A 25,616-nucleotide genomic window follows, 5' to 3' on the forward strand; every position below is an offset into this window, starting at 1 on the left:
TGTGGAACGGATGTACTTTTAGCTACCTGTAGCAAAGCGACGAAATCGCGGAGTGAGCCACGCCTGCCGGAGGGGTAGGCAGCGACCACGGATTTCCACTTGCTACGATCCTGACATACCTCTTTCGCTTCCGTTACTTTCATAACATTCCTCATACACGCATTTACGTATTTATTGTATCACTTTTAATTAATCATCTAATCAGTCATACTGTGTGTTGCTCTACTAATAGGATTTCAATAGGTTCTGTCTGTGCTGTTGTTATGTAATGAAATAATATGTACATCATTATTCTATGTAAATGTCATTATATAATTGATTTACATATTACATAGTAGATATTTGAAACCGAACCTTATATTCTAGGTAAATAAAGGTTGAAATTTGGACTTACATACTTGATTTACATTGTAACAAACCTCATAGGGAAATTGTACATGTTTTCCTCATCCTACTAATTTCTGTAACGCAATAGTGGGGGGAGGGGGGAGGTTCGTAAATCATGATCATTTCCATATATTACTTTCTTATCAATAGGCGTATTTATAAAACGACTCACTATCATACAAATGTATAACAATAAAATATGATTCTACATATTTAGAGTTTATTATTTGTATGATTGCTGCGTTGTGCGTATTTGTACAGGCGCTAAGACATTTTTTAACTTTTAACTATTTTTAACCGTATTTTTTTAATTAATAACTAATTTTAACTAAGCTCTGTTTTATACCACACTACCACATATACTAAAACTGGGGAAATCACTGCCTAATACTTCTCTTTTGTATCAATTTTACACTAGAATAACAGATTGATTGGACAAGTTGGGGCAATGCAATGGTAATAATAATTTTCATTTTAAATATACATTCCTCTCTCTAGGTTTGTGAATATACTTACATTCATAACTTCCCGTCCGAAAGATGTATCTGCCCAGTTGTCAGATTTGTTCAAATTGTCATTTATGTTCTCTTGGCTGAAAGAGAAAGAACATGTGGTTAGTATAATTATTACCTAGATGCCGACGGAAAGTATCCAAAACTTTGAAACTAAATAATAAACTTTAATTTCTGTGAAATTTAGCAGCTGATTCAGAGAATTATTCAAAATTTTTGGACAGCTAGAAATATAACTAGGAAGTATATGGATTAGGTTTTAGGTACATACATCTAAAACCCATACATCTAAGCTATATCTAAATCACACACCTAAGAATGTAACCAACAGTAAATTATAATTGGAATTTTCATCATCCTGTCGTGCCAGTGTTTGTCTTGGTATGCTAGAGAGAAGTACATGAACCATTATGTTATACTTCGATAATCAACTTTATTTATAGCCAATAAGAATAATTAGTGCAAAATATTGTACAGTCGCCATCAAATATATTGGAGCGGCCGAGGTGCCCAAAAATATCTGAACAAGCACTCTAACGCCTTGACAATACAGGCGTCTTCAGATTAGTTCAGATATTTGCGAGCGCCTTGGCCGCTCCGATATATCTGATGGAGACTGTACCAGCAAATTTGACAGATTAAATTAATTAAATATATGACGGTTTACGACTTGGCACGTTATGAGACAAGGGTATCCACAAAAAGGTCTACTTTGCCCGGGACGTGACGCATATGGCAGCTACCTTAGGCCCACTAGCCCGGGATTAACCGGTTAAATCTGGAGTTACCATGGTTACCAATACAATTTGACACTAGGTTAACGGGTTAACCGCTTAACCCCGGGTTAGTGGGATGGTACAAGTGGGCCCTAGGCGATTATCACACAGCGACATCCCGCTCGCATATTGAAGCGACGCGCGAATCGCATCCAGTGTTATAACCGCCTTAATAACCTGCAGAAATCTGTATTATATACCGTTGAATTTAAAGCTAAGGTATCAAATTCAAATGTTATCATTATCATACCAAATATCAGCTTCATAGTTTTATCACAAGTGTTAAAAAAATGCGTCACATACTTTTACCGATACTTACCGAGGTACCGATACTTTTCTAAAATGCCTATAACTAGGTAAGAGCTAACGTTGGACAATCAAGTACTAGTAAACGTATGGCGACGTACAGCGCCATCTACTTTCACATTTGCGGCACTAACATATTGCATTTAAATTTTTTTGGTTAAAAAAAAACAGCCTTTCAGTTCAGTTCAGTTTCTTTATTCATAACGTATGTTATATGTCAAACCATCATCATGTTCCCTACATAAATCATGTTTCCATTAGCAGAGAGAAAAAAATACATAGATTGCTCACTCCATACATCAGTTTTAGTACTAAAAAGACTATTCGCATCTAGCATCGAGTAGCGGAACTATCAGTACTGCTACTTGACAATAGATGTAGCACCGACCGGAAAGTCCCAACAGCATAAGACTTTCCGGTCGGTGCTACATCTATTGTCAAGTAGCAGTACTGATAGTTCCGCTATTCGATGCTAGATGTAGACACTGAAATTAATAGTCTAACTGATGAATGGAGTGAGCACTCTTGTCTTACTATATTTCTCTATGCCATTAGTCATGTAGTCATGTTTCCTACGTAAATGGTTTTCATCAGAGGAAGCAAGCGATATTGCTATCTCGTTAATTCACATAGCGTCTTCCCATAGATTGCAATTTCTTTTTAAAAGCGCAGTTTCTAACTAGCATCTGACTGCCGACATCAGGACTAAAACAGTCTTTCCCAAAGACCACAACGTATGTTTTTTGGAGCAATATACATGTATTTTAGGTCTGGTTTTCACAGCTATACTAGATGGCGCTGTACGCTGCTCTCTATATTGTGTGTGTTACAGTTCATTGAAAATCAGGGTTGGCACGTACGTACCCTTTTTTCGCCTTTAGTACATAACTTCGCCTTGAATCATAATTCGACTTAATAGATAACTTGTGTCATGGGCGTTTAGAAATTCAACATTTAGGAATAAATGTAAAAATATTTTTACATTTATAACGAAATATTAACGATTTATTGTGAATTCAATGGGCATCTATTTCTTGGTGAAATTGGGCACCAACGGTGAAGTTAGGGTTCCCTAAGGTAGATAGTTTATTCCACTATGGCATACCAAGACAAACCTGAAAACAGCACAGACAAGGAAAATGAAAAAACCAAATCACATTTCCAAATTATTTATTTTACAAACATCTGATAGAAAACACTTCCTATTATCACAGACAACAAAATTACACTTATAATAATTGACATAGATATCTAGGGACTGGCTTTACGGGCAATAATAATGAGGCATGACAGGGGCCAGTACAGCGGTGTGAAATCGCTACAACGCGATTGGTTGATGAGTTCGCATCACGCGCGCGATTAGTTGTCGAGTTCGCATTACGCGCGCTTAGGTCGCAACTAGTCGCGTTAGACTGCACGATTGGCTGGAATTCGTGGGTAGCACCGCTGAATTAGTACGATGTTTAGTGCCCCATTAGCCCGTCCTTAGATATTATACGTCAATGCTTATAATAAAATTACGCACATAAACTATGAAATAAAATTTTATGTAATGAAATTGATGTGTATTGTATAAGGTCATGTGGGATAAGATCAACATAGTATATTTTGCTCGGGGCAAGATAAAATGTATGAGGATTTCCTACCAGTGTTTCACTTACCCCGTATAACCTTAAGTCAACAACTCAAGTTATGTACCAACTAGTGTTTATACATTCCATTTTCTATCTTAGAACAGAAGGAATAAAGTCGATCTTTAAAACATGGTCACCAATATATGGTTCATTATGAAGTCGTTGATTATTCTATGTTTATTTATGATTTTTATGACTATTAGGTACGATAAGGTAGAAACCAAATGTACAAAAACCATCTGGTATTAATTATGCAATCTGCTATCAGTATTATTATTTCATTGTCATTTAAAATTGACCCAAAATTTGATAAAGCTGTTTTTATATTACCATTTCCTTTTTCCATATGTTTAAATTCATAATATATTACTTTTTATATTCTAACAGCGCACTCGGACCAATTAATTCTTAATAAATTTAATAATATCGCAAAAAACTAAACAAATGTCATAAGCGGACATTACTGGGGCCCGTTTCTCAAAAGCTTGTAACTTGTAATACAAGTGGAAGTCCCTTTCTAACAAAAAGTGACATGCGCTTGTAATACAAGTCACAAGCTTTTGATTAACGGGCCTATGGAATAAAGATAGCTATCGAGATAGTTATTAGGTACCTAAGGTCAGATGGCCCACCGCGAAACACGTTCGACATGTTGCCTCCCTGTTACGCTTACGTACGAATTTACAAGTGCGACAGAGCGGCAACACGTCGAACGTGGTTCGCGGTAGGCCCTCAGTGCGGCCAAAACCGTCTTCGGGAAATTCTAATAAACGATTTTTATCTTTATCGACAAAGCATCGATTGCTTTTAACAGCAGTCAAAAGTAGGTGTGCTTGATTGTGTATGGTAGAAAAAAAATACGCTCGTGTACGTAATTTCCCACAGACGGATTTGACTGAATTACTTTTGAGAGCATTCTTCTACAATGTCGCATACGTAACGTCGCGTACGCAGGATTGGAAGTCCAACAACATGTATTGCTACATATGTATAATACAGCCATGAAATCAGACTTTCTAGCATTTTCCGAAGTGTTACGTAAAAATGGAGTAGCGTTAAGTAAGCGACATTTTGGTAATATGTTCCTTAATTACAAGCTTTATGTTATTTGTATCAGTTACTGTTAGATATTCTTGGCTGGATGTTTTTACAGTGATTCATATTGTATGTACCATCAGCCGCAAAAGTGCAAGGCGACTTTATCAATGAATTCATTCATTGCAATTTCGCAGCTCACTGTACTTAATAATTATGCATTGCTTATATTATATTAATCTTACTTTAATAAATACATATGTACATTCGTAAATGCTATCAAAGGACCTACAACTAATAATAGGCAACATTACAGTCTTATTAAAGTAAATGATATATCCTAAACTGGAATTCTAAGTAGGCATAGCTGACTTCTATAGCGTTTAGGCAACCTAAGATACCGGGTAAAAACCTAGCCTGAAATATAGTTCAAAATTATATGTAAAATCTGACAACTTAGATTCACCCAAACATTAAATCTAAGTATAAGGCCTGAGTGGACGCTCGAGTTGGGCGTGCAGCGGGGCGGGACGTGCAGCGGGGCGGGACGTGCGGCGTGCATGTTAAACAAATGCAAGCGTATAGGAGCGGCCTTAGTGCACGCTGCTCAAATCCCTTGTGAGCTCGACGCCACGCTGCACGCCCCGCCGACCACTCCGCTTCGAGCGTCCACTCAGGCCTTACACTTAAACAGGAGTTTTACCATCTTTTTTGGAATCAAGCGTCTGCTGGTGAATAACTAACTATTCACCCACACAATTCAATTAAGAACACACTAATGTGTATTTCTCAGTTCTTATCGAAATACAAAGAAAATCTATTCGTTTTTCGGTATTTGCGAAAAGGCCCTAACGTCTCGCAACTCGCAAATTACGTCAAGGAAGAGTTTTCCTCTGTCGTAACATTCGTAACGCGCCATAGCGGGCGCGGCGCCATCGCCATGCAAATGTCCATGCCCCCGATGCCTCACTATTTACTTGGCATACAGTGATGAACTGTCAATTGCGACATGCTGACGGTTTTGGCGATGATTTATGGCTCGTTGCAGTTGGCGAATGCAAATTATCTAGACTTTAGGGTACCTATATGTAGTACGTAGACGCCTTTTGTGAGCCTACTTAGTATCCCAGTGCTGCGAAAAAAACCTGGGTCATTGGGTGAATGTTCGACCACTCGTCACATTGTCATATGGTTCTGAAACGTTTCTGCAGCTTTTTTTTCTGATCATCCCTGAAGAGAGTGCAAAGGGGGGTAGAATTGAAAAAGTTAATGAATTGCCTAATAATTGAAGTAAGCAATGCGCGAATTGAATGATTGCTATTAGCATTGTCCAGGCGCTGTACCTACTTTAGCTGCTGTCACTAATTCCTGGCAGACGAGGTCGCGGGCAAAAGCTAGTTCTAAATATTAGTCTGGAGTTAAATTAAACACAAGTCGTCTCCTTCACGATTTTCGTAGACATCTCTTCTAAATACCTAAAACTGGTATGGATGTGTTCCTCGTGGTCTCTAGAATACGAATTGACCGGTTTTAGTTTATGGAGAGGGGGACGTGTCGATAAAAAGGGGGGGAATGTGGGCGGCCGACCAGCATTGATATTTGTTCACATCTTGAGTCCTATGGGACCGATCGGTTCGTTTCAGGTGTCGTTTGAAAGAGTATTAAACGTGCTATTATTGCTTCATAATAACTGTAGTCATAACTGTAGTCGTTTAGAAAATATTTTAAAATATATGATTTTTTACCGTGCATGGATGGCATAAGTACTGACAAAACATGCGTCTAACTCAATAAATTATAACTTTACCGCAATTAATGTTATTACAAAATATACGAGAAATTTCATTAGCTTTCTAAAAACATAAGGTTTATTGGTGTATGGTATTATATAACCATGTAATGATGAATTTTGTTCAGCATGGGTCACTACGCACCGTCCCGTAAATGGCGGGCGACCGACCTCAACTGTTCATTGTTTCTCGGGTTCTATTTTACTGATCAATTGGTGATGGATACCATTAGAAAGAATGTTAAATGTACAATAATTGGTTTCTAATAACCGTAGTCATTTACAAAATAATTGAAAATATATGATTTTTACCGTGCATGGACATAAGTACTGGTAAAACATGCTTCTAACTCAATAGATTATAACATTACCGCAATAAATATTTTCAAAATATACGGGAAATTTTATGAGCTATCCAAAAATATAAGTTTTATTGCTTTATAATGTTGTATAACTAAGTAATCATGAATTTTGTTCAGCATGGGTACTGTGCACCGTCACGTAAATGGAGCCCAGCCATCGTTGAATTTTCATTATATTTCAGGTTCTATTTTTCTGATACATGGTGGATACCATTTGCAAGCATATTAAATACTCGATTGTTTGAAATCTGAGGCCCAAAATAACCATTTTAAAAATATTAAAGAAAATGTTTAATTTTTACCTTAGAGGTTTGCTTAGTGACTGAAATAATTTGAGAAAGAGATAATGTAGTAAATATAGCGTGAAATTTTTAGAGTAAAATCAGCAAACTATTTATTAACTTTCCAAAAATATTGTTTAGTTACCGTACAACTATAAACATATATGTAGGTATGCCAGGACCAATTTCGCCAAGCAAGCAAACACACGGCGCGGCGAGCGCCTGGTAGACCAGCAGCATTCTATTATTGTTTGACAGTACATTTTATAATGTAGGTATCCAAAATGATAAAATATCGATATAAATGATGGTTTGTTTGTTTTGTTTTTTTATCACAGGAAACTTAAGTATATTTTGACTCTTTTGACAAAAGCCCAGTTCTAGGTTCATAACATCGTTAAGTTCGTAGCTTTCATGATTGCAAAACCACTGCATATGAAGTACTTAATATCTGTGTTGTTATTTGACTCACGCGTCTACACGTAAAACGTTTTCAAACCCACTCCGTAGTCAATAATTTAAAATCACCTTTTTAGTGAGATCTGAGGCTTGTGGCGTTAAAGATAGATATTTGTCGCCGCACGCTCCAGGATGCAAAATAAGTGACTACTATTTGAGTAGCAGCGTATGTCCACATAATAACTATCCGTGAAGTCCGGTTTTAAGTATAGTAATAGTAAGATAAGGTCAATATTGAGTAAACTATCTATATTATATTTATTTACTATTTTATTTTACGGTCTAATTTATAGTTTTTGCTTACCTATTGATTCATTGGCGTTTGGCATTGTAGTTTTAGCTTGTAAGTATGACTCTATTGACAGTTATAAGATGTACTACGGTATTTAAATAACGCTCGTCTGTAACTACATGATCTTAGATCTATAATAGCGACACATAACTTCTCTGTTCGACTGTAAGTCATACAAGAGAGTTAAGTAGCGATTGCGATATAAAAAGCTATAAGTAGAAGGCTTTATCACACGTTTAGAACCTTAAGTGCAAATTGCAGATTATTACTCATATAGATGTTAAGGTTGTTCAATTCACTTTGAGCTATAAGCTATAATACTAGCAGCTTAACATGCAATATAGCGCCCAAAACAGCTACTGTAGACGATCTTAAATCTTTAGATGAACCTTTTAAACACTTTTATCTCACCAGAGCCTGTAAACTCTAAACAAAGACTATAGATGTAGCTATTCTAGAGCCAGGCTGTCTTTAGGTAAGAAAATAGGTGCTAAGTGTCGCCTAATTGTTTGTTGGGATTTATATGACGGTGCGCAGTGACCCATGCTGAACAAAATTCATTATTACTTGGTTATATAATATCTTACACCAATCAATCTTATGTTTTTGGAAAGCTAATGAAATGTCTCGTATATTTTGTAAATACATTAATTTCGATAAAGTTATAATTTATTAAGTTAGAACCATGTTTTAGCAGTACTTATGTAAAAAATCATGTTTTCAATTATTTTGAAAATAACTAAAGTTATGACTACAGTTATTGAAAACCAATTATAGTACGTTTAATATTCTTTCAAATGGTATCTATCACGAACTGATCAATAAAATAAAACCCGAGAAATAATGAAAAGTTGACGCCGATCGCCTGCCATTTACGTGACGGCGCTTAGTGACCCATGCTGAACAAAATTCGTAATTACTTGGTTATATAATATCATACACCAATAAAACTTATATTTTTGGAAAGCTAATGAAATTTCAAGTACATTTTGTAAGAATATTATTGGAGTAAAGTTATAATTTATTGAGTTAGACGCATATTTTATCAGTACTTATGCCATCCATGCACGATAAAAAAATCAAATATTTTAAAATATTTTGTAAATTACTAAAGTTATGACTACGGCTATTAGAAACCATTTATTGTACGTTTAATAACCTTTCAAATGGTACCTATCAGCAATTGATCAATAAAATAGAACCCGAGAAATAATGAAAAGTTTACGTCGGTCGCCCGCCATTTACGTAACGGTGCGTAGTGACCCATGCTGAACAAAATTCGTTATTAATTGGTTATATAATATCATACGCCAATAAAACTTATGTTTTTGGTAAGCTAATGAAATGTCTCGTATATTTTGTAATAAAATAATTGCGGTATTGTTGTAATTTATTGAGTTAGGCGCATATTTAATCAGTACTTATGCCATCCATGCACGGTATAAAATCAAATATTTTAAAATATTTTGTAAACGACTACAGTTATGACTACGGTTATTAGCACGTTTAATACTCTTTCAAACGACACCTCACACGAACCGATCGGTCCGATAGGACTCAAGATGTGAACAAATATCAATAATGGTCGGCCGCCATCTTTGCCCCCCTTTTTTTCGACCCGTCCCCCACTCCATAAACTAAAACCGATCATTTCGTATTCTAGAGATCACGAGGAACACATCCATACCAGTTTTAGGTATTTAGAAGAGATGTCGACGACTTTTCTCGAAACAGGCCGATTTCCACCTGTCTATATGTACTAGTTTATTAACCAATCGATATGCTAGTAAACGAACTCTACTGTAACAGCAGCTTGCGAAAATTGTAACAGGGGCTTTCTTAATATGTATCAAATGTCTTGCGACTAAGTAGATTTTACCTGATATGGCGTATTAGGTTTATCCTATATTTTAAATTCTAATGCAGTAAAAAAAAAGATAGTTGTTTTTGCTTAATCTACTGTAGGTATATTCCAAATTAATCCGAAAAACGGTAAAAGCTGAGGGCGTAAATACTAGTCATTTTATGATATTATTTTTTGCGAGGCGTATTCTAGAATTCCAAACGTTGATCTAAGTGCTTTATCGAATTCGAAACGTACAAAATTTAAGTAAATTAGGTAATGAATATTCTAGACCAAATAGACTATTTTTATTACAAAATGGCATGGTAACACAAGTAACACAGTAAATCTCATACAGACACTTAGTCACGTTTTACGATTAATCCACCTATTTAAGAAATGTAATGTAGTAGCAGTACACGTAATAAGTACTACATAGTAAACCGGTTGCCATTGCTGGCTCGGCCTAGTAAAATCCGTGCTATTGCCAAGGTTCCCGCGCCGCACATACATTTAGATAAAGGTGAATGATAAGAGGATGCATTGTTTTGAAAGTAAGTTTACAAATACGGCAAATATAATTGCCAGAAGGGAAGCTGGGATTTGCGTTTTTGAAGTGAAAACTTCTTTAGCGACGCTGGGCACTTTTTGAGGTGGGGAAAAAATGATAAACTCGAGACAGCGTAAGGCGATCATCGTAACTGTAAGGGGCGTAAGGCGATCACGTGACCGTAACCCCGTAAGGCCAGGTGGCCACTCGTAATTTAAATGGCATTTAAATCAATAAAGAAAAACTCAACGTTATTTGACATTTATGTTGCGGACTCCTTTTCAAGACTCTTTACCTATGTTCAAATAATTTGACGTTGTCATGGCAGTATGTAAATAAACATGTCAATGAAAAAGTGTGATCTTATTTGAGAATGATAATAATATATAATAAATAGAATACCTCCGCTAAACCTATGTATCGTGTTACCGGGCGTCGGTCACAAAGTGAGGTGAGTTTTCACTTCTATCGGCACTCCCGGAGTGCAACCGTTGTTGCTTGTTTTTATGGAGGAGCGATCCTCCGATTAATTTGCCGGCTTTTTCAGAATGTAAATAGGTATGCAGGCACACTTAAGCACACGGGAGTAAGTTCACGTTTTCCCAGTCTTACATACTTATTAAAAAAGAAATTACTAAGTAATTAATTTTGAACGATAAAGGGAGTTCTAGGTAATCCCAGAAAGATATGAATTAGTCAAAATTCTATGCTATTACAATTTTGATAAACCATTCGAAGCCAATAGAGCTTAGTCTTTTTACAATCCTTAGTAATTTAAAGCGAAAAAGTTAAGCAATATCATTCAAAAAGTCAAATCCAACTTCTAAACTTTAAAAATCTTCTAAAAAGTTGTGTCAAAAAATGCCTTTAACGTCAAAGTACCTATAGTATACCAAATCGAGCTTAAAAACGATTTATTGAGAAATATCAGACTATTCGTAATGTGTATGTATTGTTAGAGACTAAGTGTAAGGCCTGAGTGGACGCTCGAAGCGGAGCGTTCGGCGGGGCGTGCAGCGTGGCGTCGGGCTCACAAGTGATTTGAGCAGCGTGCACTAAGGCCGCTCCTATACGCTTGCATTTGTTTAACATGCACGCCGCACGTCCCGCCCCGCTGCACGCCTAACTCGAGCGTCCACTCAGGCCTTACACTAACAGTCTAAAATCCACGTCAACATTTCGTATTATCATTTCAAGTTTCTTATAAGACCAGTGCTATATTTAGAACAACGCTTCTAGAACGTTTGACACGAATTATTCACATATATAGTTAGACTATCAGATTGTTCATAATGTGCATTTATATTTAGAAATTAGCAGTCTAAGATGTTATATTTCAAGTTTCCCAGCCTTATGTCTGATGTTATGCGCATAAATTAGTCAGTTGTCTGACATTATATGGTCAATGTCAACGTGATCGTTAGAACATTATTGTCAAAGGTACTATAAAGCGCGTAATGAATTTATAAAACCGCGTTTAATTGTACAGAATCAAAGTTAAAGTCATTAAAAAGTACAGTCTTTTCCTTAACACTTAAGCCGCTAATCCAACTTGATATATTGAAGCAGTCTTTCTCGTTTTACTTTCAAAAGGACTACAGACGCGTATTTACATGGCTTCAAAAAAAGTTTTGTTGAAAACCCACTTGTTAAAACATTTTTTTAAAGGTTTTTCTTGTTTGGTGTCATTAGGTCCGGTACAAGAACTTTAATACAAGACAGAAAATGTGCAAATTTATGAAATAACGGAGACAATTTTAACGTGGAGAAAATTATCTGGCACATTTTTATCAGGATCGGTAACGTTAATGATTCTGAGATAAAAGAGGTTCTCAAGAAAACTCTGAATACTACAAACCACAACACATTTCATATGTTAGAATAATCAGTCTACACTTAACTTACAAAATACCTAATGGCGATAGCAAATGGATCACAGATGTCTCCTGAGATCATACATTTCCTATTTCAAATGGAACTCTCTCTCCATAAATATCCATCGGAATTCCCATATATTTTATAGAACGCCGTCCAAATACCCCATCTAAAGCATCACTATAAAACAAATGAAAATCGCCTGCAGTAGTCAACCAAATGCTATCGGCATTCGGCCAATTTTCCTTCTCAGAACGCTTCGCTTCTCCGTCAAAATCCTGCCAAAACCTTCGCGAATCTTCCACAACTCCCTGGAACCGTCGAACTGACGATCGAGAACATTCGAATTCGGACACAAATACGACCTGTAAAAGAATCAAATGCATAGAAACAGGAAGACGCACTCCAGTGCGTAGTATCCACACCTCGAGCCCCCGCAGTCGGAGTATTCGTCCTGTGTGTTGGAGTTGTCTGTCTCTATGTCGGATAGATGAGGGTATATGCTGGCCGGTTGGCTGGTGACCGTGCCGTTTGGTTCCTTCTTGTTGTTCACTTTTATTCTTTTTACGTCTTCTAGAACGGATAGGACTACGGGCGAGTCTTGGGAACCTGGAATGAAAAAAAAAATAGTTTAATTCATGCGAACTATAAGTGATAGTTTCGATATTAAAATTGTGATTTGAAATAAGTACGAATGTATAAAGGTGCTGATAGACTTGAGTACATATTCACTTGTAATAAGCATTCTCGGGAACAGAAAAATGTATTAGCGTTCGTCGAATAATTCGCCGAATCTCCTTAAAAACTGCTCGATGTTCTTCTCGAGTAAATGCTCAAGTCTATCAGCACCTTTAGAGGCCAAAAGTATTTTTTTACGTTTTTGGAGATCGGATTCTTTTTAAAGAGTTGTTACGAAGTCATAAGAATTTTTTGTACAGCGTACCTACAAAATGAGGTGCATGTCATACAAAATGACATACTCGCGATATGCTTCGTTTTATGATTATCATTTGAGCAATACCATTTTGTAAACCATTAATATTTAAGCCTGAGAAACAGGAGAGCATATAGCAGGTGCAATTGCCGGAAGGGCAACATGCACATAATTATAGCTCTTCCTGGCCGTAATGCATAAACCTATATGCCCAGCATAAGATTAAGCATCAGTAAAATATGAAGGATGTGCGGACAGGTGACAAGGGCTTTATTATACAACAACATTATAAAAGATACAAATTAAAACTTTACAATGCTCACTAATCTCACTATAGACCGTGGTATGGTTGGGTTAGGTGTGTACATGTGAGTGTAATGAAACATTTCATCAAAAATGTGTCTACAAAGATTAGGGGGACAACAACGCTCTAGAGTCTATGAAGCGTGTGGCGCTGTGGCGGTTGATACGCGTTTAAATCATTTGAAGAGTACTGTTATTATTTGTCCGTCCCATATTTTAATCTGAAGCCGGTCTGAAAACTTTTTATTTATTATTTGTTTTAGAACAAATAATAAAACGTTTTCAGACCGGCTCCAGATGGTTAGCCAGAATGGTTAGCCATTCTATTACCCTTTATTTTACGTTTCATGTCAAGGTGTGGCGATAAAGTGTTCTATTGCTATTCTTATTTTTCAATAACACTTGAACTTTAGAATTAACTGCATAATGGCATACTTGTATGTTAATTTCTGTAGGAAAATGAACCGGTCCATGTATTGACGTAAATAGATAAGTATCATCATCATTAAGTATGTGTCCGGCTATCAAACTTGAATTAGTCGACACGGTATGGACTCGTAAATAAATTGAGTTTTTGTTGATTTTGAACTTTTTTTTGGAATTTGCTGTGTTCATGGTATAAAAATGAAGATCCTCGCGGTAATACTCACTTCGTCTCTTAACAGGCTGCGCGCCAGCAATCTTCTCCTCAATCTTTTCCCGCCTCTCCTCCGCTTTCCTGGCCTCATCGAACGTCACTTTGGGTATGTTAGCGATGACCTCCGGCTTCTTAGGGGCCAGGCTGGTGGTGCTGCCCATGAGAGGGGCCTTCTCTGAGGGCTCATTGTCGTTTTGGTCCTCGTCTGAGTCGTTTGGCTGTTCCGGTTCTGGTTTTGGCTGGAATGGAAGAATATGGTTATTTTGGGAAGAGTAGATAAGTGAAACTTAGTCCTTATCGAGAGAGGCGATTTAGCGACGACTTGCGGCATCTCAAACATGTGTTTTATGTTCAATGAGTACGATTGATGCATTGTAATTTTTTATTATTTTAAAAGGGATAAAAATGTGACTCCAGACTTTATCGTTAGAACCATATTTTTGGAAGTCGTCATCACTACATACCATAAAACAAAGGCGCTTCCCGCTGTCTGTCCCTATGTATGCTTAGATCTTTAAAATTACGCAACGGATTATGAAGCGGTTTTTTTAATAGATAGAGTGATTCAAAGAGGAAGGTTTATGTATAATTTGTTAACCCGTGCGAAGCCGGGGCGGGTCGCTAGTAATGTATAATCTGTAACTGAATCAGAGTATTTAAAGTAATGCATAGAGTGCTATGTCGTAGACCGTAGCAAAGTTTTACCCGTATGTTAACGACAATGTGTCGTGATTAGCGCTGGATGGGTTAATATGAATTGTTATTTAAAACGGAATTGTTATTAACAACTAATTGACTTGGTACCCATCGTGTTAAATAACACGGTAGTATGAAGTATGTACGTAAGTATTTCCTCAATTGAGCTACAAGGTCGTCATTTTATGCCCTTTTTTATACCTTTACAAATCTATTCACACCTATACGGAATTGAAATTGTATAAAAACATTTGTATTGCATGATATTGAGCGTTTTTGCCTTATCGCGCCGTAGCGTACTTTTTGATTACTTTTGTAAGGCACACGAAAAATATGTAAGTTTTTAAATATAACCGCAATGTCCAAAATGGAAATAAATTGCCTGTTTTTTTCTATAGTAAGTACCATAATATATGCGTTCACACTCTTACGACCGGTAGCCATAATATCAACAGAAATCGCAAACATGTGCGCAACCATACATCACTGAAAACGTATCCAGGTCAAGTAAAGACTACTATTCATACAATGGGCTAACACCATACAAGATTATTAAGAACAAATGTACCAATACACATACTTTTAAGAACAAACTTCCTAACTGACCGTCGGTGTACCTTATGTGTTAGCATTAAGGTTCACGATTGTTAGTTAACAATGATGGTATATTTTGTAAGACGCTTAGAATGGTGTTAATTTTTACACATAACCTAGAATCTTCGCAACATCGTATCGAGTTAGTATTGAAAATCGACTTTTAAGTCATAGTGTTAGGATTTATATTTCTTCAGAGGAAAATGTGAGACATAGTAAGTTACGTATCATAATGGGTGTGTTGCACAAAAAGGGCTTTTCTTAGTACGTACTAAGTATTGCGACATTCTGGTTATTACAGGTGTAGTGCCTAATTATTTTCCATCGCATTTTCACGGAAACGTACGAACGTGTTTTGCTATTTCAGTCAGTCTCGGTACAAAAAGTATTGGGGATGACTGAAATAGCATGACAAATACGAACGCTTCCGAGAAAACACGATGGAAAACAATTTTGCACTACATTACATACTCGTATGTACCTGTGTGTGGCGAGCAGGGTTAGTATGTTATTCGTAGGTGGGCCGATTTTAATTTGTTGTAGTTTGTTTTTTCGTCAGATTTTGATACATTTGGTAAGTTTGAAGAGCTTCCTCATTTTGCGCGGAATAAATAGGAAATCTAAATATGGAATAAAAAAAATGTTTGTAAATTTCATGGCTTGGCTAACAAATCTTCAGTATATTCTCGAGCTTTATTACGCATATCATTTGATTGAGATATCTATATAGATATCTATAGGCAAAATCATTTCGTAGGCGACATTCTCGTATTAACCCCCTTGATGGTACTACTTTATAATTGAAGGGATGTTTACAAAAACAACATATTTAACTGCTTAGAGCGGTTGACACTTTTACTTTTAAGAACATTGTTAATCGTTTCAGGTGTCAACCAGTGTAGTCAGTTATGTTGTTTTTGTAAACATCCCTTCAATTTACATTGCATTGTCACCGAAGTTACGTTGGTGTGGTAAATTTCAGCTCAATCGAACATCGTGATTGTAAAAATGTGGCATATTTATCTAAAGCAGTGGTTTCTAACCTTTTCAGTCAGGTCACCCCTATGACTAACTAGGGAACCTGATTTTACCCCTCCTCCCAATGGTAATAAAAAATAAAACGTGTACGTTTGTTGTATTGTTATATTAGGTTAGCTTATTACCCCCGTAGAATACCAGTTTTACCCCCACGGGGGTAATTACCCCCAGGTTAGGAACCACTGATCTAAAGTGAACCTACGCTACTAGTAATTTCACAACATTTCGTACACTTGTGTTAATCAGTAGAGTAGAAAGCATTATGCAAGTTGCAAGTAAGTTTGTAAGATGCGGTAATTTCTAAGGAAAACATAGGTTTTCCCTTGAGGCTACACGAAAGAGCGTGATTTCACTTTTCCTGGTTTATTTACCTGGTTAACATTATGTTATTTTCCTGATAGACGAAGAGCTAGTAGGTACCTAATAACCCTTTCAGCATTGGCATATTCAGGTTTAAGTTCAGGTTATAAGAAACGCCAATCGATACTCAAAAAATGTGTAGATATACACCTTATAAAACCAAGTCCCCCGCCGCGTCTGTCTGTTTGTATGTTCGCGATAAACTCAAAAACTACTGAACGGATTTTCATGCGCTTTTCACCTATCAATAGAGTGATTCTTGAGGAAGGTTTACGTGTATAATTTTTTAACCCGTGCGAAGCTGCAGCGGGTATCTAGTGTATAGATATGAAGCGGTGACTTTTCTGTCATCACGATTCAATAAAAGAACTTTCAAATTATGTACCTATTTCAGTTTTTCTGTCACCACGGTTTAAAAAAACTTCTAACTATTTCAATCTTTTAACTAGTAAAAGGTAAATGCAATGACTCAATACTCGTGACAGACGGAACCAGGTCAAAACACGGCAGGACATCAAAATTACAAGAGTCAACACAGAACAGACTATTAACGTCTAACGATCATTGCCTTACCGTAGTGATTTACCAGCTTATTAACTAGAAGACGTAAGGAAAACTGGTTTTCCACTCGATTTGTACAACTTGAGAAACCCAATAATTAAGGAAAATGTATGGTATTAAGTTTACATTTGACTTCTGTCGGGAAAAACCCCGTAAATGTCAATATTGGATAAACTATATGTTTAAAAACTACGTGAATACTAAAATTACCATAAAGATGTTATTGCACAATAATTTCCATGTAAGGCGCGGAGGAAAAACCTTGTTAAATAGTTTTAAACACGAACGAAATGAGGGCATGTTAATAGATAACGCAATACTGTCACGAACCTTACCTAGAGCAAATACAAAAATATGTAAACCGATATATTATTTATTTACAATTGCAAGTGGGTCAAAATTCTTTTCATTGTTTTGTTGTATGTCCCCAAAAAATTTGACGAAGGGGAGTTTTTTGTATAAGGTGAAATTTAGTTTAAAGTTTTTCTCAAGAGAATTATAATCTTCAGCTAGAAAGACATGCAATAGCACTCAACTTTTTTTATTTATTTGTTATAATTATAAGACTAGAAGCGTAGGCAGGCCAAAAAGAAGATGGCGGGACGACTTGGACGCATTTTATGCGGATTGGCCGGAAAATACAAACGACAGGGTTGAGCAGAGGAAAGGAGGAGAGGCCTTTGCCCAGCAGTGGGACACTAAACCAGACTAAACAAAAAAAATAATAAGCGTAACAGAGTAGTCTCTGAAACAAGACAATGGAAAGAATTTTGACCCAAGTATAAATGTAATATATTATTATAAACTAGAAAACCGCCGCAAAACTTTACCAAGCACCTCAGAAGTCAGAACACGATGGTTCTTCTATAAGGTATATCTATTGTTCCCTTTCCGGCGTATAAGAAGTTAAATTCAATTTTTTGATGTTATTTTCAGAAAAGTAACATTCTAGTTTTTTACCAAGCATTTTCGGTTTGAACGACGCAGTAAAAAGTACAACGCGGCTATTATCAGATGGCACGAGCAACCTGTTTACGTTTTTTACCAAGTACACCAAGTTATTTCACGTGGTATTCAACTATTTAGGTCGGCAGTCGTGACTCTATCTGATCAGAAGGGCACAGATGGCGGTATTTCCTCACTTGCTCTACCCGTCTTTCTTGCGCTGTACGTAATTAATAGAGACGGATAATATTCTTATAAAAATCTTTAAAGAGTCCCCTCTTTTAAGATTTTGTTACATGAATTGTGTTTTCTTACATTTTAGATACCTACCAAGCATGACGACTTTGCACCGATACTGAAACGAAATCTGTTTCTTAAGTACTTAATGCAACAAAAATTTTTAAACAAGCCGACCCGTTTCCAATGCTGTTGAGTGTGTATTTAGTGCCTAGTTTCCGCTGAAAAAATGGTACATACGAAAAATCTACGTCAATTTCCGGTATGGTCTGTATTGTATATTGTACCGAAACTCGCGTGATTTAATGCATGTACAAGTACATATTGGCGCAACATGACTAAATATTGACATATGAAGTATCTCGACGGTACTAAGAAGTCCTAAATAGAAGGATAGACGAAGGGCTGTAACGTATAGGTACCTATCAAAACGAAATATAAATACCTATCAACCACATCGTTTTAAGAAGTCGCTAACTCCAAACTCCAAAACTCACCTTATAATGAAATCTGTTCTGCAACATCTCCATCTCCCTCTCCCTTTCCTGCTTGAACTTGTTAGCTATGGTCGTCTCGCTTATCGTCTGCTCCTTGTTGAATAGAGCGGCCAGTTTGCCTTTGATCCCTCCGACGGAGGTCACACTGATACTGTCTTCGTCTTGGGAGTTTCGTCTAGTTTTTGACGGTGTGGTTGGCACTGCCGGTTTTTTGTCTGGAAAGGTGAATGGGTTGTTAATTTTTTGATTGGGGTCCTTGTTTCTGATAGGATATATAAATAGGAATGTTTGTGTAGTTAGCTGCAAATGTATTACTCTCCTAGCAATAAATTGTGTATGTACAATTGTACAGATTACACGCACTGCTATAAAACAAACCAAACAACTTCATAACTTATCGGTTACCATAATAGATCTGCAGCTAACTTAAAATAAATTCTCAACGCGTTCGTTTAAACAAATACATACATATTTACACAAGTATATGCAAACTCGTAAGGTCGAGGTCGACATACAACATTTGTATGGACGACGTTTGGTGCCAATTTTTTGCTGAAGTATAATTTATTATTGTGATTGAAACGAGAGGTATGTACACCTACTTAACATAAGTCGATATTTAAATGTGAACGGAACTCTGTATATAAAAACCTTATATATTTGGAAGCATTTCTTATACTAACTAGTATAAGTAGTTGGTATTGGTAGGACGTTATCATTTTTAATATCAAATACACTACCGCAGGTATCATATCTAGTTTTAGAGTTTTTGTATTAACTTTTTGTCAATGACTTTAACTTCTGGTTGAATTAATCAACCGCGATCACACTGAAAAAATGTTTTACCTTTTACTTTTTTGAGTTAGAATCTTTCTAGTTCACCTAAGAGCATTAAGTGCCGAATATACATATTATGTTTTGTTACTTGTGTTTGTCTAAAATAGTAAATGAGTATCTCAATATCTTCTCAATTTGGTATTGATACGTCTGGTTTGATTGACTTAATTACTGACTTAAAATGATGACTGTAATTAACTTGTGTAATGAACTTATGTAATTATCTGACGACTAAAAATGTATCCGATGTAATTTCGTGTGTTACTAGACAACCCCGAGTTAGGTAAATCAGTAGCCAGGACATTTCCCTCCACACCTGACCTTTGGCTAGATCTTATGATCTGTCAGTGATGGTATGATTTCCATACATTAATAAGTTACGATTGACGTTTTCTAAAAGTGTTTACTCGAAAGTCACACTCTGTGAATCCTTACGACTGATACCATTTTTGTGAAATTACATATATGTAACTATTAATCAAGGCTTTATGCAAAAATTTAAAAATATTGCCCGATTTAGAAAAAAAATGGTGAACACGTTCTAACTAGTATCAAGCATACCTATTATGCCTGTTAATAATGAGATTAAACATACAAAAGGAATAATGGGTATAATCGATCACATACAACTATATTTGGCTATAATTGGACATATGTTCGTAGGTGTTTCCATTATAGCCAGTGGGTCACTAGTGCAAGCTGGGGGATCCTTGACATCATTGTAAACGCATTTGTACATTATGTAGTTAAGATAAGGTCTATAATAGCACAGGTTTTTTTCTTGAAATTCGTTATAACATGTTTTTAACTAGAGATGCCACGAATATTCGGCAACTATTCGGTATTCGGCCACTTTGCCGAGTATTCGGTATTCGGCCGAATGTTGCCTACTATTCGGCCGAATACCGAATATCTGTTGCACCTACTTAAAAAGAAAAATTGCACAATAAAAATAACCAAAAAGTATGTATGTAGGTATATTTAGAATGTGTTCTTGGAAAGTTGTTAAATACGAAGACCATTATTTGAGCATTTGTTGGTTAAAAAACATTTTATTTTTATCATGAGTCTGATTTGTTTGACTCTATTCATTAATTATGTTCAACAAAAATATATCTTAGCTAACGTCATCTAACGTTGAGCTTTGTTGGCGATCAGTTTTCATAATAATTGTGACTCAAAATGTTCGCTTGTCATGCCGAATATTCGGTATTCGGCCGAGAGAGGGGCCGAATATTCGGTATTCGGCCAAAACCACTATTCGGGGCATCTCTATTTTTAACCCTTAAATGCATGATTTTTTGCCAAATCACAAAAACCGGCCAAGTGCGAGTCGGACTCGTGTTCCAAGGGTTTAGAAGTAATTTTAGAAAATAACCAATAAATGACCACCCCCCCCCCCTTTTCTACGAAACTACTGGGTCTAAAATTATGAAAAAAATACACAAAATAGTTCTTTACCTATAGATGACAGGAAAACCTATTAGAAATGTGCAGTCAAGCGTCAGTCGGACTTAATGTGCGGAACCCTTGGAACGCGAGTCCGACTCGCTCTTGGCCGGTTTTTTCTATATGTTAGCACGATGAAATTCTACGAAACTAAGTATATACGTGCCCAACAGCAGTTTTGAGCGACGCATGTCAGGTTTATCCGTATATTGTGCAATTCTCTTGTGACGTGTGATAGAGATATACATCTAATGGCGGTTGGCAGCTATTCAGTGTTTATCTCAACTGCTATTATGGTCTAGACTTATGAAACGTCTTCTTGGCGTTGAATGTTAACTATTATTTTTTATACTCAAGTTTACCTTGTGCTAAAGAAATAGTAGTTCTCGAGATATTTAGTAATGTGACAGACAGACAGGCGGGCAGAGTCGCACCATAAGCTCCTTTTATACCTTTTTGGTACGGAACCCTAAAAAGATAAATATATTTTGTAATTTCCTAGAGTAAACGGCTACTCTGGGCACAAAACTTATAGGTTCTAATCGACAAAACGACAATATTATCTTGTATTGCACAATTCTCGTGTGATCATAGAGATAGGGATCTTCATAATAGTGTTCCGTAATTATTTATAGTGTTTATCTAACATGTAATTAACTACATGCTTTTGAAATATTTTTTTGATATGAATAATTATGGGACATTTCAATGACAACTAACGCGCTTTGCACCTATCATACATTCACGCTAATAAACTCTCTCGTTGCCATAGTTAAGTCTCTTGGGTCACTTTATAATATTATGATCTTAGCAATTAAATTTCTTAACAATATTTTTTGAGGTCTAGTCATTTTCGATTCCATAAACATGTCAGACAAATGTCAAATATGTTGCAACATTTTTTTTAATAGTGCTACTAAGCTGGTGTTGCCTGGCTGACGGGACAAATTAATAAGTACCTAGAAATAGCTGACCAACCCAAACAGCTAAAACTATTCTTCCTAGGCATTTTATCTTACCTAGAATCAAGCCTTAAGTAATTAAGATATTTATATGTACATTATATATAAATTTAATATACGTATACTTAAATAATATTTAAATTTCGTTTCAGCCTCAATTATTATAATGCACAACTATAAACTTGACGTATTTTAATAATTTTTTATATTTGAACACGAACTTCATCTACAAAAAAAAAACTAGTTCCAAATCACAAAAACACGACTTACACAAACTAGAGCCACCACAAAAAAGTCACTAGTCACTGTAAAAAAAACTTTAAAAAAATCGTTCACGATCACTGGCCGGTATTTCTTCTTAGCGGCATCGATCTTTTGCGGTAAGCGTTCGCGAGTGGAATGGCTAGGTGCGAGCAATCGGTGCTCTGCGTATACTTCCGAATCCCACGCGGTGCAGGGGTCGAGAACATTGCGATATTTGTGATTGAATTGTTAGAATTTTTTGTGTATTCGTTTGAGCCTAATTAGCAATATAAGTCTATTGTCAACATTCTTAACTTTTAGCGAAGTTTGACAAACTTTTTTTGAAGTGTTATAATAATTGATTATTTTCATATATGTACGCAGTTTGGACTTACAAGTCCTTAAACCTAAAAAGCTGTACAGTGCTTTACAATATGTGTACCTACATTATGAATCATTTATAAAGTGGGCATGCAATTTTGTGGCTTGGCATACATACATGCCTTCAAATATTGGATAATTTAGCTAATTATTCATGTTAACTAAAAAAAGTGTTATGAAAATAAACACATTAACTGCCAGCGACTCGCTAGGGGAGTTCACTGTTCGTAGGCGCTTTTCGCTACATACGGTTTTTCCCGTGTTATCGGCTACGCTCATAGCGCGTAGCTCGCGCTGGCACTGAATGTGATCTCTGGTACGAAGGTACGGTAGATCCCCGCCAAGATAGCTGCAATTTTCTCTGAGAATGACAATAAACGCATTAACGCAGCGTACACGCATGCACGTTATCGACGTAAATCCAACTTACTTATCGGAAAACTTCCGATAAGAAAGATCCAGTAACCTGATTTCATTGTTTCACGGGACAGGTTTTATAATAGTACCTTACTTCCGAATCCCACGCAGGGATCGTCAACATTTCGCCACGCCTCACTGGGCTTCGTTATTGTATCGTACACAATGACTGATTGATGGTGTAGGTCAGACATAATGACGGGACTGTTTACATGCATAATAGTAAAGGTTTATAATAAAACATGTCCATGTCACCAACAAATGTTGTCGACATCTGGTGATATCAAGCTTGATGACTTGGCTATTTAGTGATGTCATTTACTTGAAAAAATCGACGACACGGTAAGTAGCCTCTAACCAATTATGTGTCTATGACCGGGTCATGATCAAATACTTTATTATAATCTAAGTAGGTAGATTTATAATCTTCCTCACAGTTTTATTTATTTTGATAAAATATAAAAATAATTAACCTGAAAAGTATTTACTCTTCGTAGCTACTGCGATTGAAATTGACTGAAATAACTGAAAAATATCCTTACACATTGAGTGAATTTATTATTCTTTGTAGATGCGATTTTAGTTTTAATGTAATTACCTCGTTATTTTTATGGTTCATCCCTTTTGTCACTAATATTTTCAAAACAATGCTTGAAAAAAACTTTCCGTCAGTTTACTTGTTAAACACTCACGAACGATCGGCTCTTAAAACGTTCCGTTCTTGTTCAACTATATACTGGTTGGAATGGAATACAATTGCAAGTTTTATACCGAGTTTACCACCTATGCTAGGTAAGTCCCTACAGGATATATCACCGTACGAGACTACCCACCTCTTTCTAATTAGTACTGTGCATAAGAGACATAATTATGATGTGCTACGTGTGACTTAACAGTTAGTCATGTAGCACAGGTGACTCTTAAGAAAGCACGTGGGAAAAACCGAAAATTCATCAGTCAGAGGCAAAGCTCAGCCTTACTCATGATTAAATCAACTTTAGCGTAGTCGGTTCTGTTGTGACCCTGCTCGCGGATGTGGTGGTACTCCTGGGTTTGTATTCAAAAAGTGTCATAAGAACTTGCCTTGTCTTTTATACGCCTCTGCTCATAAAAGACATCTCGGGACTCGTACATAATGACATACTTAGCAGACTTGCAATAAAATGTATTATTATTTACGTAACATGTCAGTCCTTGGGTCACAGATTTACATATTTGTTCTTCGTATATACGGACTTCAACTTATTGGTACAGTAGTTTCGGAGAAAATAAGCTGTGACAGACGGACAGACAGAGGTATTTTGTTGTTGTTGTTGTTGTCTGTCCTAGGGCACCCCGGAGGTGCATAGGGCCTCTACAAGATCCTTCCACGCCTTCCTGTCTTGAGCAACCGTCTTGGCCTCGTTCCAGCTCAGTCCTACAGAGGCCTTGATCCTTTAAAGGCCACCCCACATCTGGCGTCTTTCGGGCGTCGGCGTCGGTCAGCGCTATGGAAAATGACGTCGCTGCGCAGTTGCGTCGACGTTGCGACGAGCAGGGCCATAGAGTTGTAGACGCCGACGAGACGCCGACGCTCGAAAGACGCTAGATGCTAGCTAGGTGGCCCTAATGGTTCCGTTTTTTTCCTTTTGAGGGACGAAACCCTAAAGAAGGAGATATTTATAATGATCATCATGCTGCCTATCTACTTACTTCGTAAGCGTCTGAATTTCTAGGTAACCTATTTGTAAAAGTATATTTTTTACAGCAATCGCACAACAATATTACGGTAATGATCATGAGACTTTGTAGTGTAATGACAGTACAGCAAAGGTGAAACGGTAATAATAGCGGAGTAAAGCAATTGTAACATATGACAAAATGACCGCGGCAGCATATAATTCAAGTTGCAGATAATTGGGTAAAATGGGTAATTCCAGTTTTACCCTAGTTGACCTTATCTACCATAAACCGCAATTTTGTTTACTGTATTTTTCATCTTAGTGTTTTTATATTTATTTTATAGTAAAAATGTGATGTCAACATTGAATAGACACCACAATTTACCCGTTTAGATTTTTTAAAATATTAATTTCAATTGCTTTAGTAGGATAGGCTATAGTAACTTTAACTGTACTAAACAGCAGTGGCGTATGGTATTCGTTTGATTAAAGTGAAATTTAAATACATATATGATATATGGTTATTTTTTGTCGGATTACCCATGCCAGTTTAACATTTTAACAAATCTAGCTAGCTAGTAAGCTCTTCTTATACGTACGCCCAGAATAGCTGCTCTACACGTTTATTGGACCTGGTGCACCCCTTATGATGTGCATTATATTTCTAAACACACAATCACACAATACGTTCTATAAGAACGGCTACAACATTACAGTAATGATCTCGAGACCCTTGTAATGACACACTGCGGCAGGTGAAAAC

At 36.5% G+C, this 25,616-nt stretch overlaps 1 protein-coding gene across 1 annotated transcript in view; it reads right to left on the minus strand.

Annotated features, from left to right (window-relative positions):
- LOC134657994 (anillin) overlaps positions 1 to 25,616 on the minus strand; it is a 103,955-nt gene that overhangs the window by 40,163 nt on the left and 38,176 nt on the right. Inside the window, exons 8-11 of the mRNA XM_063513589.1 lie at positions 18,904 to 19,118; positions 13,989 to 14,214; positions 12,527 to 12,710; positions 904 to 979 (exon numbers count right to left, since the gene is read on the minus strand). Coding sequence (XP_063369659.1) covers positions 904 to 979; positions 12,527 to 12,710; positions 13,989 to 14,214; positions 18,904 to 19,118 — 701 coding nt within the window. The remainder of the gene's footprint in view (positions 1 to 903; positions 980 to 12,526; positions 12,711 to 13,988; positions 14,215 to 18,903; positions 19,119 to 25,616) is intronic.

The sequence above is a fragment of the Cydia amplana genome, chromosome 21, assembly GCF_948474715.1.
Source record: "Cydia amplana chromosome 21, ilCydAmpl1.1, whole genome shotgun sequence".
Lineage (NCBI taxonomy): Eukaryota > Metazoa > Arthropoda > Insecta > Lepidoptera > Tortricidae > Cydia > Cydia amplana.